Source organism: Piliocolobus tephrosceles, chromosome 1 (genome assembly GCF_002776525.5).
Source record: "Piliocolobus tephrosceles isolate RC106 chromosome 1, ASM277652v3, whole genome shotgun sequence".
Lineage (NCBI taxonomy): Eukaryota > Metazoa > Chordata > Mammalia > Primates > Cercopithecidae > Piliocolobus > Piliocolobus tephrosceles.
The window spans coordinates 114,085,385-114,101,122 of record NC_045434.1 but is presented as its reverse complement, the minus strand read 5'-3'; the positions used below and the strand labels follow the sequence as shown (position 1 = coordinate 114,101,122).

General features: G+C 35.2%; 1 protein-coding gene across 2 annotated transcripts in view; it reads right to left on the bottom strand.

Annotated features, from left to right (window-relative positions):
• VAV3 (vav guanine nucleotide exchange factor 3) overlaps positions 1-15,738 on the bottom strand; it is a 413,795-nt gene that overhangs the window by 36,518 nt on the left and 361,539 nt on the right. For both annotated transcript variants that reach the window (XM_023197184.3, XM_023197185.2), the window contains exons 21-22: positions 7,943-8,008; positions 359-393 (exon numbers count right to left, since the gene is read on the bottom strand). In XM_023197184.3, the coding sequence (XP_023052952.2) occupies positions 359-393; positions 7,943-8,008 (101 nt within the window). The remainder of the gene's footprint in view (positions 1-358; positions 394-7,942; positions 8,009-15,738) is intronic.

The following is a 15,738-nucleotide window of genomic DNA, read 5'->3' as shown; positions in this document are numbered from 1 at the left end:
CTGTCCCTTTTGAGCTAATTTTTAGTTTTAGAAAATGAAACCATATTTTTCTCTCTGCTTTATTAAACTCATAAAATATAAGATACATATGCATATGTTCCATTCCTTTCTGTGGCTGGTATCAACTTTATCTGTCAAGGGCACTGGGTGCTCATGCATGCACACACACCTCCCTCTCAGATAAAGATATGGAAAGGTCAGTAATACATGAATTCATTATGGGTTTTGTTACATCTGAAAACACCTTTAGCCGAGACAAATGGAAATGGAATATGGTTTACTATCCCCACATTTAAGGCATCCTGGAGCTAAGGGTATGGTATTTCAACCTAGCTACATAAACATTTTTAATACTTACCAGGGTTGGCAAGAATAATCTACTGGTTTGGGCACCTAGGATATAAAAAGGCAAAAATAGATTAAGTTTACTTAAGGGAAGCGTTTAGAAATCAATCATTAATTCAGTTCAGCTGACTCAGCTCTATAAAACCCTAAGTAGCACAGTCCTGGAACTATCCACTGGCAATTTTATACAGAGTGAATCATAGTATATGTCAGATAAGTAAAAAATAATTCATTTCACTTTAATTCATTCTTTCATTCATTTTACTGCCCCTGTAACTCTAAGAGGAGAGATAGCAGGCAAATATGAACTGGAAACTTTTAATATTTATTATCAAGGCAATTTAATCCTATCAAAGAAAATTAAAGTGAAAACGTTATTAAGAAAAAATAGCACTTTACTTTTCCAAGACGTTGGAAAAACATGCAAATTAAACAATATACAGTGGATGTAGATATTTAATATTTTTAATATTTTATTATTTATTATGAAGGCAATTTAATCTTATCAAAGAAAATTAAAGTGAAAACATTATTAAGAAAACCAAATAGCACTTTTTTTTTCCAAGACATTGGGAAAACATGCAAAATAAACAATATACACTGGATAGAGATTCTTATTTTGTAATAAATTCAAAATTCTGATTTAAAAATCTACCAACTAGAAACCTTTATTCAGAAAAAAGGCATGAAAAATACTTATTTTTCCTTTTTTTCTCATAGAACTTTGCACAAGGAAAAATACTGCATTTTCTATTCAAAGAAAGAAAGAAAATTTGTAGCGGCTGATGGTCAAATAGAAAATGAACAAAGACAGAGCAGGTATATTAATGTTAAAAATAAGAAATAAAATACATTGTATAGAGAGGGTTACAAAGTTTAAAAATTCCTACAAATAGGAGTAGAGATAGTTTGTCTCATGTCCAAATCTCTGATATATGCATCCCATGCTATTACTGGGATTTTTATATTAGGTGATTGAAAATATGTTCCCTCATTTGGAACAGTAAAAACTATAGTATTTCAGAGATTAGCCAATGTGAACATGTCTCTAGCTATGCCAGTCTTCATAATGTGCTTACTATTTTGCCCTTCCAGGTTAAGAGTTATCTACAGGTTGAGCATCCCTTACCTGCAATGGTTGGGACTAGAGATGTTTCACGTTTTGGATTTACAAAAAATTAGAATATTTGCATTACATTCAGCATCCCTAATCCAAAAATCTAAAATCTTACATGCTCCAATAAGCATTTCCTTTGAGCCTCATGTTGGTACTCAAAAAGTTCGGACTTTAGAGCATTTCAGATGTCAGATTTTCAAATGAGGAATACTCAAACTGTATCAAAAATCATCTTTCTAATCAGAACATTTGATTATTAATCAAATATTTTTATCCTATGGATTACATTTTTTAAAAAAACCACTTTGTAAAATCCTGATAAACAGCAATTAATACTGAAGGTAAATTATACCCATTCTAATCATTCAAATAGTTTCTTACAAATTTTGTTTTCACAAATAAATTGATCTTCAAAAGTTTCCCCTTTGATGATAAGATATACATGGCTTCTGAAATCTGATGGGAAAAATATTTCCTCTTTCCCCCTCCCTGTTATTTAAAAGTATAATGTATATTTATTCTTAAACCAAGCTTTCCATAGAGAGTCAAAAAAAAAGGAGACAGGAAGGAGGAGAGTAAAGAATTTCAAAATATTCTGGCTGTGGACTCCTTTGGCTGTTAAAAAGGTTGGAGATCCAAAAAAGGAAACAGTGACATAAGATTCTAAAACAGAACAGGTAACTGAGGCTGTTCCACCCTGAAGTGTCCCACTAGAGCTTTTCTCTCTCCAGTGGGTGCATTATGACAGGTGAAGATCCAGGACTACCTTCCCAGCCATGATCCCTATTACTCGGGTGGGTCCTACCCTTTTCCATCAGTCATGGGCCCTCTGCACTTTCTTCTGTGTAGTATGGGTCCTTGTCTGGACAGATACTTCATATTTAAGATCATAGTTAATTTCCTTTTGGGAACTTTTTCATCTTTGAGCATACGGTTACTATTTTTCCCTAATGCCATTTTCCGTCAGCACCATAGTCTATTAACACTGCTAAACTTCTGCTATGAACATATAGTTTTTAAGAAACATTTTATTGAGAATATAGAATCCATACAAAATTATTCATACACACACACAAATATTTATATGGGTCTAAATATATATAAATAAATGTATATGTGTGTCTATGTGTGCTTCTTCCTGAAGTACATACCTTACGAAGCTAGATGGCACACTTAGAAGTGAACTTTGTATTTGTTTGAATAAACTCTCACTACTTCATCCTTTTTTTGAGAAATTTCTAAGAGGATAGTAATTTTCTCTCACAACTTCTAACGTATGCTTATTGTTTCAGATATTAATCCAGACACTGTAGGTTCACACTGTATAATCTCTATTTGGTTCTTTTTTATAGTTCCTATTTCTCTTTTGAGGTTTTCTGTCCATTCATTATGAACATGTTTTCCTTTGTGTCCTAGAGCACCATAATAGCTGCTTTTAAAATCTTTTCCTAAGTCATCATATGGGAAATCACAGGGTTGATCTCCCTTCTTCTCTTTTCTGTTAAGTATGGTTCACATTTTCCTGCTCCTTTGTATACTGAGTAATTTTATATTGTATCTTGGACAATTTGAATGAATGATCTACTGCAGAGGCTCTGGATTTTCTTATGTTCCTACAAAGAACCTGGCTTTCCTTAAAGTTTATACACAGAATTTGAGTTCCTCTCTCTGACTCCTTTTAAGATTTCCTACATCCTTTTCCAGCTGCTGAGACTGCATTAAACTCACTCCATAGTCTGGTTCTTTAACCCAGAAATATCATAAAGTTTCTATCTGAATTTTAGCCACCCTGCATGGTACAATCCAGTGCCTGTCTTCGAGCTAGTCATAAAACAAAGAAATTCACCCTAGTACCATTCCTTTTTCCAAGTGTCAATCTTCTCCTGGGCAGTGCCTTCAGATAGTTTTGTTTTGATATTTTGTCCACAACTTGTAGTTATGTGTGGGAGGACTGGCCGAATAGGAGCTATTCAACAGTTACCAGAAGTGGAAACTCTTGTTGCTTCTATTACTGCTGTTGTTAGCTGGGTCTAATAATCAACCCTTTATAGATAACCTATCTTTTGTCTCAGTTAGTTTTAGCATTTTGCCTTTAATGTCTTCCAGTTTCATTACAATGCATCCAGGTGTTGATTAATTTTAATGTATGCTCCTTGACTCTGAAGATTAGTTTTATTATAGAATCTGGGAAGTTCTCAGGCATTGTTTGTTTGAATATTGCTTTTCTACAGTTATCTATTCTCTCCTTCTATTAAATGTATTTGCATCTCATCACTCCATTTTCTGTTTTATTTTTAATTTCTTAATCTCTCTGAATTATTCTTTGAGAAATTTCTTCAGATTTCTCCTCCAATTTCTTACACAACTGTGTCTGATATGCCACGTAATATGTTCACTAAGGCTTTCATTTCAATTACTATACCTGAATCTTTTTCACATATACCCAACTAGTGTCTTGCTTTCCTCTTAGATTTTTTCCCTTTAATTTCTTAAACTATATTAAGTATAAAATTTTGAATTTAGTATCTAAAATTCAAATATTTGCTATATTTGTCAGTTTAATTATATATTTTATTGTTTCTGCTGATCTTGGCATAAGGCGGTTTGTTTCTGGATTCATTTAAAGATTCCAAATTGTGAATGTATGTTCCCTAGGACATTATGTATAAAAATCCTTTGGGAAATATGTGCAAAGAGGCTCTGATCCAGAGAGAATTTGAATTTTCATTGGGAGAATAATTAATGTGGAATTAAAAAAAATGTTTTAATTTTTTATTTGAGACAGAGTCTCGCTCTCTCACCCAGACTGGAGTGCAGTGGAATAATCTGGAATAATTTTAAACTACATTTCCAGCTTAGAATTATTTAGGTAGCAGAGCTGGTATGAATTTCAGCCCTTCATCTGGATGGCTTTAGACTTAAAGTTAGAAATTCTCAGGGGAGACTGCTTTCCTTTTTTCTTTCCAATCCTGAACCAATACCAAGGTAGGCATGTCATCATCAGTAGGATGGATTTTCTCCTAGTTCATCCACTGAGGGCTCCTGGAATCAGAGGTATACCCAATTTTGCATTGTGCTACAGTTCCAGGCTTTGTCTCTAGTTGCCATATGGCCAGAAATGAAGTTGACTCATTTATGAACCACCTGTGTTTTCCTCAGTTTTAGGTTTCTACCTGCCTATTTCAGAACTTTTGAGGAGAAGGATGTAGTACATATAGGAAAATAAATTTTAAGCCCAGAATAGAACATTCAGCACTACTCATGGACCCCTGATAAACAATATATCCCAGAATCAAAAGCAATACCATTTTGCAAACTCCCTCAAACTATCCTCTCCCCTTCAAATTCCCCTCTATGTATCTTCACTTAACTTGCCCTATAATTAAAAAAATGAATCTGTAATTTCATTAAGCAGTAAAATTTTAAGTAGCTACTTACTAATATAAAACAACCATATTTAGTAGTCCTGCTTAAAATTAGAAGTTACCTTACAACTCTGTCATCTTAAAATATCTGAACATATTTCTCCTTCTAGCCACTTCTTGGGTCAGCAAATATCATTCCATAGGATTCTACAGGCTGACTTAATTAGTATCTACCATTGGCAATGTTGTATATACAGCGAGGGACTTGCATTTGCTTTTTCACTCCTTTGTTCATTCATTCAACAGTGATTTATTAAATACCTACTTTGTGCCAGACTATCCCTAAAATAAAATTTCAAATGCTCATTTTTCAGCCTTATTCAAGAGGATGTAAACAGAAAACAGTACATGGTATATTCAATGCTTAATATTCTTGATTGGATGTCTTTAGGTTCCCAAACTTCTTAATGTTAGAATGTATAATATCCTGCCACCTGCCTACATATATACATCACTCCTTTACAGATAGGAAGCCTGAATCTTGTTCTTACAAAGTCCAAAAACTAGATGACAATCATTTTAGCTTATCTAATTAAATAAGAGTGATATCAAACTTCAATAATCTTTCAAGACTATAATGTAATATAAGACAATAATATGTAACATTATAGATCAATGGAACAGAATAGAGAGCCCAGAAAAAATGCCACACACCTACAACCATCTGATCTTTGACAAAGCTGACAAAAACAAGCAATGGGGATAGGATTCCCTATTCAGTAATGGGGAGAAACAAAATTATGTCCTTTGCAGCAACATGGATTGAGCTGCAGGCCATTATCATATGTGAACTAACACAGGAAAGGAAAAGCAAATAACACGTTTTCACTTATAAGTGGGAGCTAAACATTTGATAAATGGTGCTGGGATAATTGGCTAGCCATGTGCAGGAAACTGAAACTGAACCACTTCCTTATATGATACAGAAAAATCAGCTCGAGATGGATTGAAGACATAAATGTAAATCATAAAGTTATAAAACCCATGGAGGATAACCTATGAAATACCATTCTTGACATAGGACCTAGCAAAGATTTCATGACTAAGATGCCAAAAGCAATTGCAACAAAAACAAAAATTGACAAATGGGACCTAATTAAACTAAAGGGCTTCTGCACAGCAAAAGAAACTATCAAGAGAGTAAACAGACAACGTACACAGTGGGAGAAAATATCTGTAAACTATGCATCTGACAAAGGTCTAATATCCAGCATCTATAAAAAATGTAAATAAATTAACAAGCCAAAAAACAGCTCCATTAAAAAGTGGGCAAATGACATGAACAGACACTTTTGGAAAGCATACATACATACATACGGCCAACAAGTATTTGAAAAAAGACTCAATTTTACTAATCATTAAAGAAATGCAAATTGAAACCACAATGAGATACCACATCACATCAGTAAGAATGGCTTTTATTAAAAGTAAAAAAATAACAGATGCTGACAAGGTTGCAGAGAAAAGGGAATGCTTATACACTGCTGGTGGGAATGTAAATTAATTCAGCCTTTGTGGAAGCAATGTGGCAATTTCTCAAGGAATTTAAAACAGGATTGCCATTTGACCCAGCAATCCCATTATTGGGTATATACCCAAAGACATATAAATTGCTCTACAAATAAAGGTATGCATGCATATGTTCATCCCAGCAATATTCACAAACATGGAATCAATCTAAATGCTCATATGCTCATATGTTTCTGGATAAAGAAAATATGGTACATATATATCATGGAATACTACACAGCCATAAAAAGAAACAAGATCATGCCCTTTGCAGCAGTATGGGTGGAGCTGGAGGCCATTATCGTAAGCAAACTAACACAGGAAAGGAAAAGCAAGTAACACATGTTCTCACTTATAAGTGAAAGCTAAAATTGAGTATACATGGACATGAGAAGGGAACAACAGATTCCAGGGGCCTCCTTGAGGGTGGAAGGTGGGAGGAGGGTGAGGATCTAAACACTACTTACCAGGTACTATGCTTAGAAACTGAGTGACACAATAATCTGTACACCAAACCCCTATGACATGCAATCTACCCAAATAATAAACCTGCACATGTACCCCTAAACCTACAATAAAAGTTAAAAAAATGTGATATTAGATCACAACCACAGAGTAACAAACGCTTTTCTATTCTCTTTGTTTTTGAAAATAATTAAGCTTGAATGAGTGGAGTAAATTATCCTATAGTGCACATTCTAGAGCCAAGGATGGCAGATTCTCATGTTTCTAACATTGAAAAGAATGTCCAGTTTGGAAATTCAGTAACCACTGAAACACAGCAAGCAAGATAGTTTAAGGAGAGTTTTTCCCCCTCAGGCAATCATCTCTATCATATTAGTAAAGAAATCTCATTTACTTTGGAGTCAATAACTTAAAAAATTGTGTGGAAAACGTCACCCATATTACCAAATTGTGATATTAAAATCATGTTACCCTAAACAGAAATTTATCAGTATCATAACACACCAAGGAGTACATTTTAGGTTATATTCACCCATAATATTAATTGAGCAAATGTTCATTTATTCTCCTTTTATCTGTGTTTTATATTTTCAGAAAATTCCATTATGACATTATATAAAAAGTAATGACACACTATAGAAAATATATGTAGACCTTTGGCTGAAAAATTTGTGGACTTTTCATTTTTTAGCAAGCTTTCAAAGATATCAGCTGAAGCATAATATCGCCCTGTAACCCGAGTGACTGGAGGCAGACCGTACCATTCTCAGTTCAGTGGGAAAGGGGAAACTTGTACAATGCATCTAATTTGTGGCTGTGGTTTATTTCTTCTAAAACCTTTTAGACAACTTAGTTTTATAAATTCTGCTAAGTAAAATTTGCCTCTTCTATATATTTTCTTAATATTTAAAAACATATTCTGACAATAGAACCATAGTGATGTTGAAAATAATGATTCTTCCAGAAAACAGTAATAAAATTAATAATTGACCTGGCCAGCATCCATTGTAGATTTTTGCACAATTAATCACAGCATCAAAAACAAAATGAAGCAAGAGAAAATTAAGATACTAATACTTACACATGGGCAAGGCTTGACTGCATCACTTGGAAAAAATCCAACCTCTCCAGATGCTAAATTTCTGCCCTAAGAGAAAAAAAATGCCAGTGTTGAAAACAAATTTACCACAAATGATAACCCCATGATACCCCATACATAGCACTGTTACTTAGGAACCTTAGAATTCCTTATGTGTTATATCTAGTCCTGAGCATTAACTTACTGTGGTTCAGAAAAGGAAGTAAAAGCAGAGATAGTTTTCCTGGTTGTTCAACTTTACATGTGGTTTCAAGTCATGATCATAAAATAATTCAAGTGTATTTTTCAATCTACCCTTCAGTTTTCTTAGCTTTGTATCTCTCAATCCTGTAGAACACTGGACACCAACGTTTTCGGCCCCAGGGATGTGGGGTGAGGTGGGGTGGGTGCTGGGGGCGTGGCAGGTGGCTTCGGGGGGAAACTGTTCCACCTCAGGCATTAGGCTCTCATAAAGGGAGTGCAACCTAGATCCCTCATATGCCCAGTTCACAGTCAAATCTGCACTCCTATGAGAATCTAATGCCGCCATTGATTTGACAGGAGGTGGAACTCGGGTAGTAACGCTTGCTCATTGGCTGCTCACCTCCTGCTGTGTGGCCCAGCTCCTAACAGGCCATGGTCCGTGGCCCGGGGGGTTGAGGACCCCTTTGATAGAGAGATAACAGCAGTTTCTATCTTTCACCTTTATATTCGTTGGCATAAGCAGATCATATGAATTTTGTGAAGGCATATAATTAATTATGAATTCCATATAAATGGATACTATTGGTCTAACAGAAAACATGAGAATGTCTATCTAGCAAGATGAGATTTCAAGATGTGAAAATAGAAAACCATGTAATGTAAGTTTTGGATGATTTTAAAATTTAAAAAGAAATAGGATACTTATTAACAGAAGAAGACCATAAGATTTTGGAGGATAGGACTCTATTAGGTTGGTGCAAAAGTAATTGTAGTTTTTGTCATTAAATTGCAAAAATACTAATATTTATTGAATTCTTAATATGTGCTAGACATTGCTCTGAGAGTTTTATTTAATCCTTGCTATGATCTTTATGGTAGATCCAATTACTATCCCCACATTACAGATGAGGAAAATGAGACACAGAGAAGGTAAATAATCTGTCCATGGTCACAGAGCTAACAAGTACAGAGCCATAAATCAAACTCAGATGTTCTAATCTGAGGGCTCTGCATTGCCTCTCTGTACAAGCATAATAGAGACTCATGAAGAAAGACAGTGGGACTTAAATATAAAAAGTAGTTAGGAAACAATTTGACAGTGATAGCTGAATTCTATCATTGGTGATGGCATTTCTTTAAAGGTGTTGTATGTTTTTGAAGACTTAAACTTGCACCAATGTGGAATATGGCTCCTAGATGAGTCTCACTTTTGGAGTTGCAAATATCACAAGGAAACTGATACCATGGTAAGGAAAGGGATTGGAGGGAGAGAAACACATGCTGAAGACACTATATAACTGAGTCTGCTGAACTGGCCAGTGGATTAGATATGGGAAGAGAAGATGATCTGTTTCTGAGTTGAACACTGGGAAAAGAATGAAGAATGGAGGTAGGAGATGACTAGAGAATCCATCCAAACAACACTGACTTAGATGACTTAGAGCGGAATCTGGAAATTGGAGCAAGGCTGCATCACTTGGAAAAAATGTAGAGAGAAGATAGAAGACAGAATTTACGGAAATTAGTGAAATAACAAGGCAGAAAGAAATGATCAGGAGAGAGAGGAATCAGAGACCTGGGAGGGATGGCAGCAGTAACTACAAGGTTAGAAGAACTGTTTCTTTCATTCAGCTGTGTTTATCAAGTGCTCTATAATGGTTTATTTTCAGCATGGCAGTAAGATACAAATAAATAAATATGGTATTTGGGACTATACCACTAGCCAGATCTTTATATATAAATGCACTGCAATGCTACGTGAGTGCAAAATATAAGGGTGTGTGGTGGGAACCATACACTGATTAAGCTCAGAAGAGAAAAGAATAAGAATGCTTTAAAAAACAAACAAGACCTTTGAGAGTATACAAAGCAAAGAAGTCTATTTTGCAGAGGAAAGTCCAAAGAGAGAGCTCTGAAATGGTCTTTCTAAAGTACATTTGAAGGTGTATCAACAAATTGGAAAATTATGGCTATTATAAAAATAGTAAACTGCCAACTTCCACTCTTCTTCAGAACAACAACAAAAGACTTTATTCTATAGAATGCAGAGTACAGGACAATAAGTGATATTTTGTGACAGGGTATGTTGGCCAATGCAATACTATCTATTTTCTCAGAGCAAACCTGATGCAGAGCCCTTCATGTAAATTGATACCTTCATTCTGTTCTTCCTCCAAAACTCAGTTCGCACATTACCTACTCTATCATCTCTTCCCCAAGGAGCAGATCCCAGATTGAATCCCATGCCTATTCTCCCACCGCACCTTTCCATACTCTTGGTGATACATAAAGTAGTAGTGCTTTGGTAGTATTCACTTCTAGTAGTATATGTAATTATTGTTCAACATGGTCTTCTCTATTAATAGACTGTGAGTTCCTGACATAAGGGATAATCTCTCAGTCATTTTTGTATAAGAAGATGTCAGACACAGAGTAGGCCCTTAACAAATTTTTCTAAGGGGAGATATAACTCAATCTGATAGTTCCCTGTCACTGAGGAGCATGGCCCTAAATTCCTCCTCATTAAAAAGAATAAAATACAGCCATGTGCCACATGATGACATTTCAGTCAATGACTAACCTTATAATGATGGTGGTCCCATAAAATTATAATACCATATTTTTACTGTACTTTTTCTATGTTTAGATACACAAATGTTATAACTGCCTACAATATTCAGTGAAGTAATATGCTATACAGGTTTGTAGCCTAGCAGCAAGAGGCTATACATGTAGCTTAGGTGTGTAGTAGGCTACACTATCTAGGTTGGTATAAGTACATTCCATAACACTTGCACAATGATGCATTTATTGTATGTATCACTGTCATTAAGTAACCCATGACTATATGTCACATTTTTTTTCACACAGGCAAGCACTGAAAAGGATTAAGCTGCCTGTTTCTATAGGAAAATATTCATACAGTGACATTCTTTGACTTGTCCCTGACATGTTCTATAAGGACAGTGTTGGGGAGTGCAATGTCACAAAGCAGAGAAAAGAGGATGAGAACCCAAAGAATAAAAGAGTCGGAAAAAGAGATGAATTTTTTAGCTGGTGAAGGTGTATGGACTGGCATAGTTGTTTCTTTCTTTCTTCCTTTGTAGAAACAGGTGTTCCACACAAAAGACATAAACGGGAACTGGAATCATACTAGACGGTAGAGGAAGAGGCCGTGGTTATATAAGAAATGCTCTAAAACCTGATGAACATATAATTTTCCATTCAAATCAGGACCTTTTGAGAGTAAACAGGTAGTGACTAATAACTATGCCAGAGCAAACGGTATAAACTGAACTGTTCTGGGTAAACAAGTACACATGGTCATCATATCAAAACTCATTTTGTTCTTTTTCATCTCATTTAAAGGACACTCTTGGAGGTCCTTCAGGAGAGAAAAAATTTCACTAAACAGGCTGTCAATGTCATTCTGAATTGTTTTTTTCTTTAATAAAATGCCCTAGGAGTTCAGGACCATTTCTTAAATGGTCATAGGCATTCCTTAGATGACAGAGAGATAAGAGATAATTTAACCTATTTTAATATATGAATAAAGTTACAATTACTTACTAATTCCTAGTCTCATCACTTTTAGCTATAATATATGCTATATTCAATAATGTCTACTTATTAAAAAGATAGCTATCCTACAACATTTGGAGGATTCAAAACAAAGTAGTGTGTAGGAGGGGTTTCTTCAGTTTCTTGGTGGATGTGTGTGGGATGTTGGTATGGTAATTTATTAATACTAATGGATGGAGCAGCTGTCAATCCCCTATGCATGGATGAAATTGCAGACTGTAACTATGACATAGACCAACTTCAAATGCAATGATTTAGTGCACTTTATGTGATGATATGAGGTTTTTACTAATCTTAGTGAGAGACATGCAACTGAATTTCCTTCTTCTTTACATTACTGTGTGGGCATTTTATTCTGGGTCAGATAATCAGCTTGTCATCCCTTTTATGAGTATTACCATAAAAGGGTAATACTCATAATGCCAAAGATAGGGAATCATCTTTCAGTTATCCTCCTGCCTTGTATTTGTTCTGTAAGTCCCTTAACATCTTCAAGGTCAACTTGAAAACATTCCTCTCTCATACTTACGTGTCATCTGATATACCATACGGTGCTATCTTTATATGCATTTATTCTGCAGGGCATCTCTGTACTATGTGATGAGACTTCTGTAAATCTAACAGTACAGGCTGGGTCATTCTTATGAAAATACATTCTTTGGAAAGCACCTGAGAAAATAGCTTATGGGTAGTATATGGGGAGAAAAAATCCACCTTTATAATTTTCATTTAATCACCTAGAGCAGACATAAAGCCAAATTATAATTCATAAAATAATGCCTTTTTCCTGAAAAACAATTTTTTTTTCCTGTAGAAAATGTATCAAACTAAAATTATTGACAACTTCCTCTGACATTCCTGAACATCACAAACATAAAGGCATACTCAGGCACTTATTTATTTCTAACTGACCTTAGGTTTTAACTATTCTTCGTTTTTCTTCAATAAGAATCCACACTGAATCATAATGAATTAAAACTACTTCAGGTTTGCTGGTAGAAATGATATTCACAATCTACCTGTACAGAGAAATACATTAAGGTATGCCAGGATGCTAGAGCTAAAACCTCGTTTTTAAACCCACAGACAAGGAAGGCTTAAAATGACAAAGCATATCTTCTGAAAATCTTAATCGTAAATTGCTTGGCTCCTAACTCTGTAAAAAGGAGAAAGAATTGCTTTGAGAAAAATACAGTATCTCTTCCCTGTGCCTCATTTATCCCCTTAATACTACCTGGATTGGAGCTTTAATGCACTCCTGGAATAGTACTGAACAATTTGAAACAGATGTGGAAAGCTGAATGTAAAAGGGACAGAGTAATGGATATTTATGAATGATTGGAAATTCTCCCAAGTTACAATGCTCTAAACACTCTCAATGTATGCACGACGGTGCTGTGGAGATTACTAAGCAATTTATCACACATGGGTAATGGCCAGAGCAACTGTCACCCTGCCCAGTCACTTCCCGCTGTCAGAAATATACAGGTTGAATGTTTGGGGAAAGAAGATGTACAGCAGGGCCATGAATTATAGGAATATAGGTGAATACACTGTACACACAAATTAGTTCATTGATTGGATGGGCAGATGGAAGGAAGGAGGGATGGATGGAAAGATGAACACACAGTTTTTGGAATTATTCTGATGACATTTGTGAGGACAAGCAATAGAAGAAAAAAACCAGCAAAGAGCAGGTGATCAGGAAAAGACCCAGTCAGAAACTGGCCATTGGTAAGGAGAGATTTTTAATCACAGCTGCAGCCATATTGTAACCATCATCAGTTACATATACATAAGGGATAGTTCTTGGAAAACACAGAAAGGCAGTATCATAGGATGTGTCATCTGAAGAGCTTGTTCTATTTCTAGCTCTGCTATAAAAAGATGTGCAAACTTTTGCAAGTCTCAGTGGTAAAACAAGGATGATGACAAGATCTGCCACACATGCCTCACCTCACCAGGTTGTTACAAGGATCAAAGAATTAATATGCATGAAAGTACTTTGCAAATGCTAAATACTTGTTTTATTTTATCCATAATATTGCTTTTTGATTATTGTCAATCAGTTACTTCATTTCTAAGTTTTCCTTTGTTATTTGGCCCATCCATGTGTTATTAAAATAGAAATGTCTAATCCTGTGTATAATCCTACCACTGTCTTCATATTTCAGTAAACTTGCTAAGCAGCAAGGAACATAGACTCTCATATCACTTTCATCTGAACTGGAACTATTATATTCCTGATAGTCCATTCCTTTACTCAAATGCTTTCTTGGCAGTACACATATTCTTTCATTGTTAATTGCCTCCTACATGATGAGTAAGATATGCATTTTCTACCAGTAAACACCTTGAAAACTTGCCAAGCATAACTGCATATGGTTATATGATGGCCACTACCATTAATTCCAAAATACTCATGCACACATACAAAACCATAAGCTATGCATTTTTGTTATTTCTTAGTCAAAAGGGGATATGATCCTTAACTTTTGTCCAGTGTATAAACAGTGAAAGTTCATGAGGTTGTTCAAAAGACAATATAAAATAGCCATATCTCTGGCATAGTTCTCTTGTAAAGTGACTATCATTGGCTTAGAATTCTGAATAAGTCTAAGAAACTTGTACCTTGGTCCAGGATCTCTGAAATTAAATTTACCTTCAATTTGTATGGGTTTATAATTGCATCGAGTCATCAAAACATATGACAAAGGCTTCAATTATAGTTGATGGTTTTTCCAATTCACACAAAATTGTGTTTACTACGTCTCTGAAATTTTGGCAGATGGAAGTGTCAAAAACCCTTAAAAATTAAAAGTTGTGAAATGTATACTGAGAAAAAAAAACCCACTAAAAGCCATAAGCTGTACATCTACACTTATTAGATTTGAGATGAATACAACACTGGAATGAGACTTTACCAAGTGTTTTTCCTGTTATTCAAAAATGTATTTGGTGAGGTCCCTGTGTAAGACCTGCAGCAAGAAAGGGAATCCTCTGATTATGGGTGTTTGAATGCTTTTTCTCCAAAGTCTCACTGGGTGTGATGTACATGATACAATCATGTAATTACAGTCTTATGACTGTGTATGTGTGTGTGTGTGTATGTACGTGTGTGAAGTAAACAAGATAACACCTTTAATGATAGAAAAAAAAAATTCGGGCAAGCAAAAACCAGTCTACATGTAGGTAAGTCAAAACCCACATTGTTACTCAATACAAAATCTGGAAAGAACCAGGCTCTACCACATCTTGGTGAGAAGCCATATAACCCAAAACCAATCCAGGCTTAACAAAGGTCCAAAGAAATTTGCTTTTCTAATACTGGCAGACAACAAATGAATGTTTTTCTATCCTTGGCAATTTTAATCATAACTAATCACAAAAGAAAATATTCTGAGTCATAGCACCATACACACTAAATGCTCATGGCAGCATATTTTTAAAGAATGTTATTTTTCTACTAAGAGCAAAAGTAGTGCTTTAAAGAAAAGTTTACTGACTTCCTAATATGCACAAGGCACTGTGTTACATACTAAGGAATTAAAAATGAATAGACATGGACAGAATCTTCAAGGATCTCATTCAGACAATGTCATTTCCTTAAATTCACTTTAGCTTTAGTTCTTTCCATAGATTTTTGGGGTACTTTTGATGAGGAAAAAACCTGTGAGGTGATAATTTGATACGACTAGGGAATTGAGAGCCTGGGTTTTATTTTTGGCCTTCTGATCTTGAGTAGGTCATTCAACCCTTCTTGGCTTCATTATCCTCACCTGTGAAACAGAGCGCACGACCTAAGGATTTCCAATGTCTCGGCTACCACCAATGTTCTTTGCTTATATAAGCACTTTTGCAGTGCCCCCACAGTACTCCACTCAGTCATGGTTGGTCAAAAAATACTTGACCCACAAATTCTTAATTAGGGACAATGTGTGCCAGTAATTTAATCTGTTTTCTTTTTTTTTTCTTTTTGGGATGGTATCTCACTCTGCTGCCCAGGCTGGTGT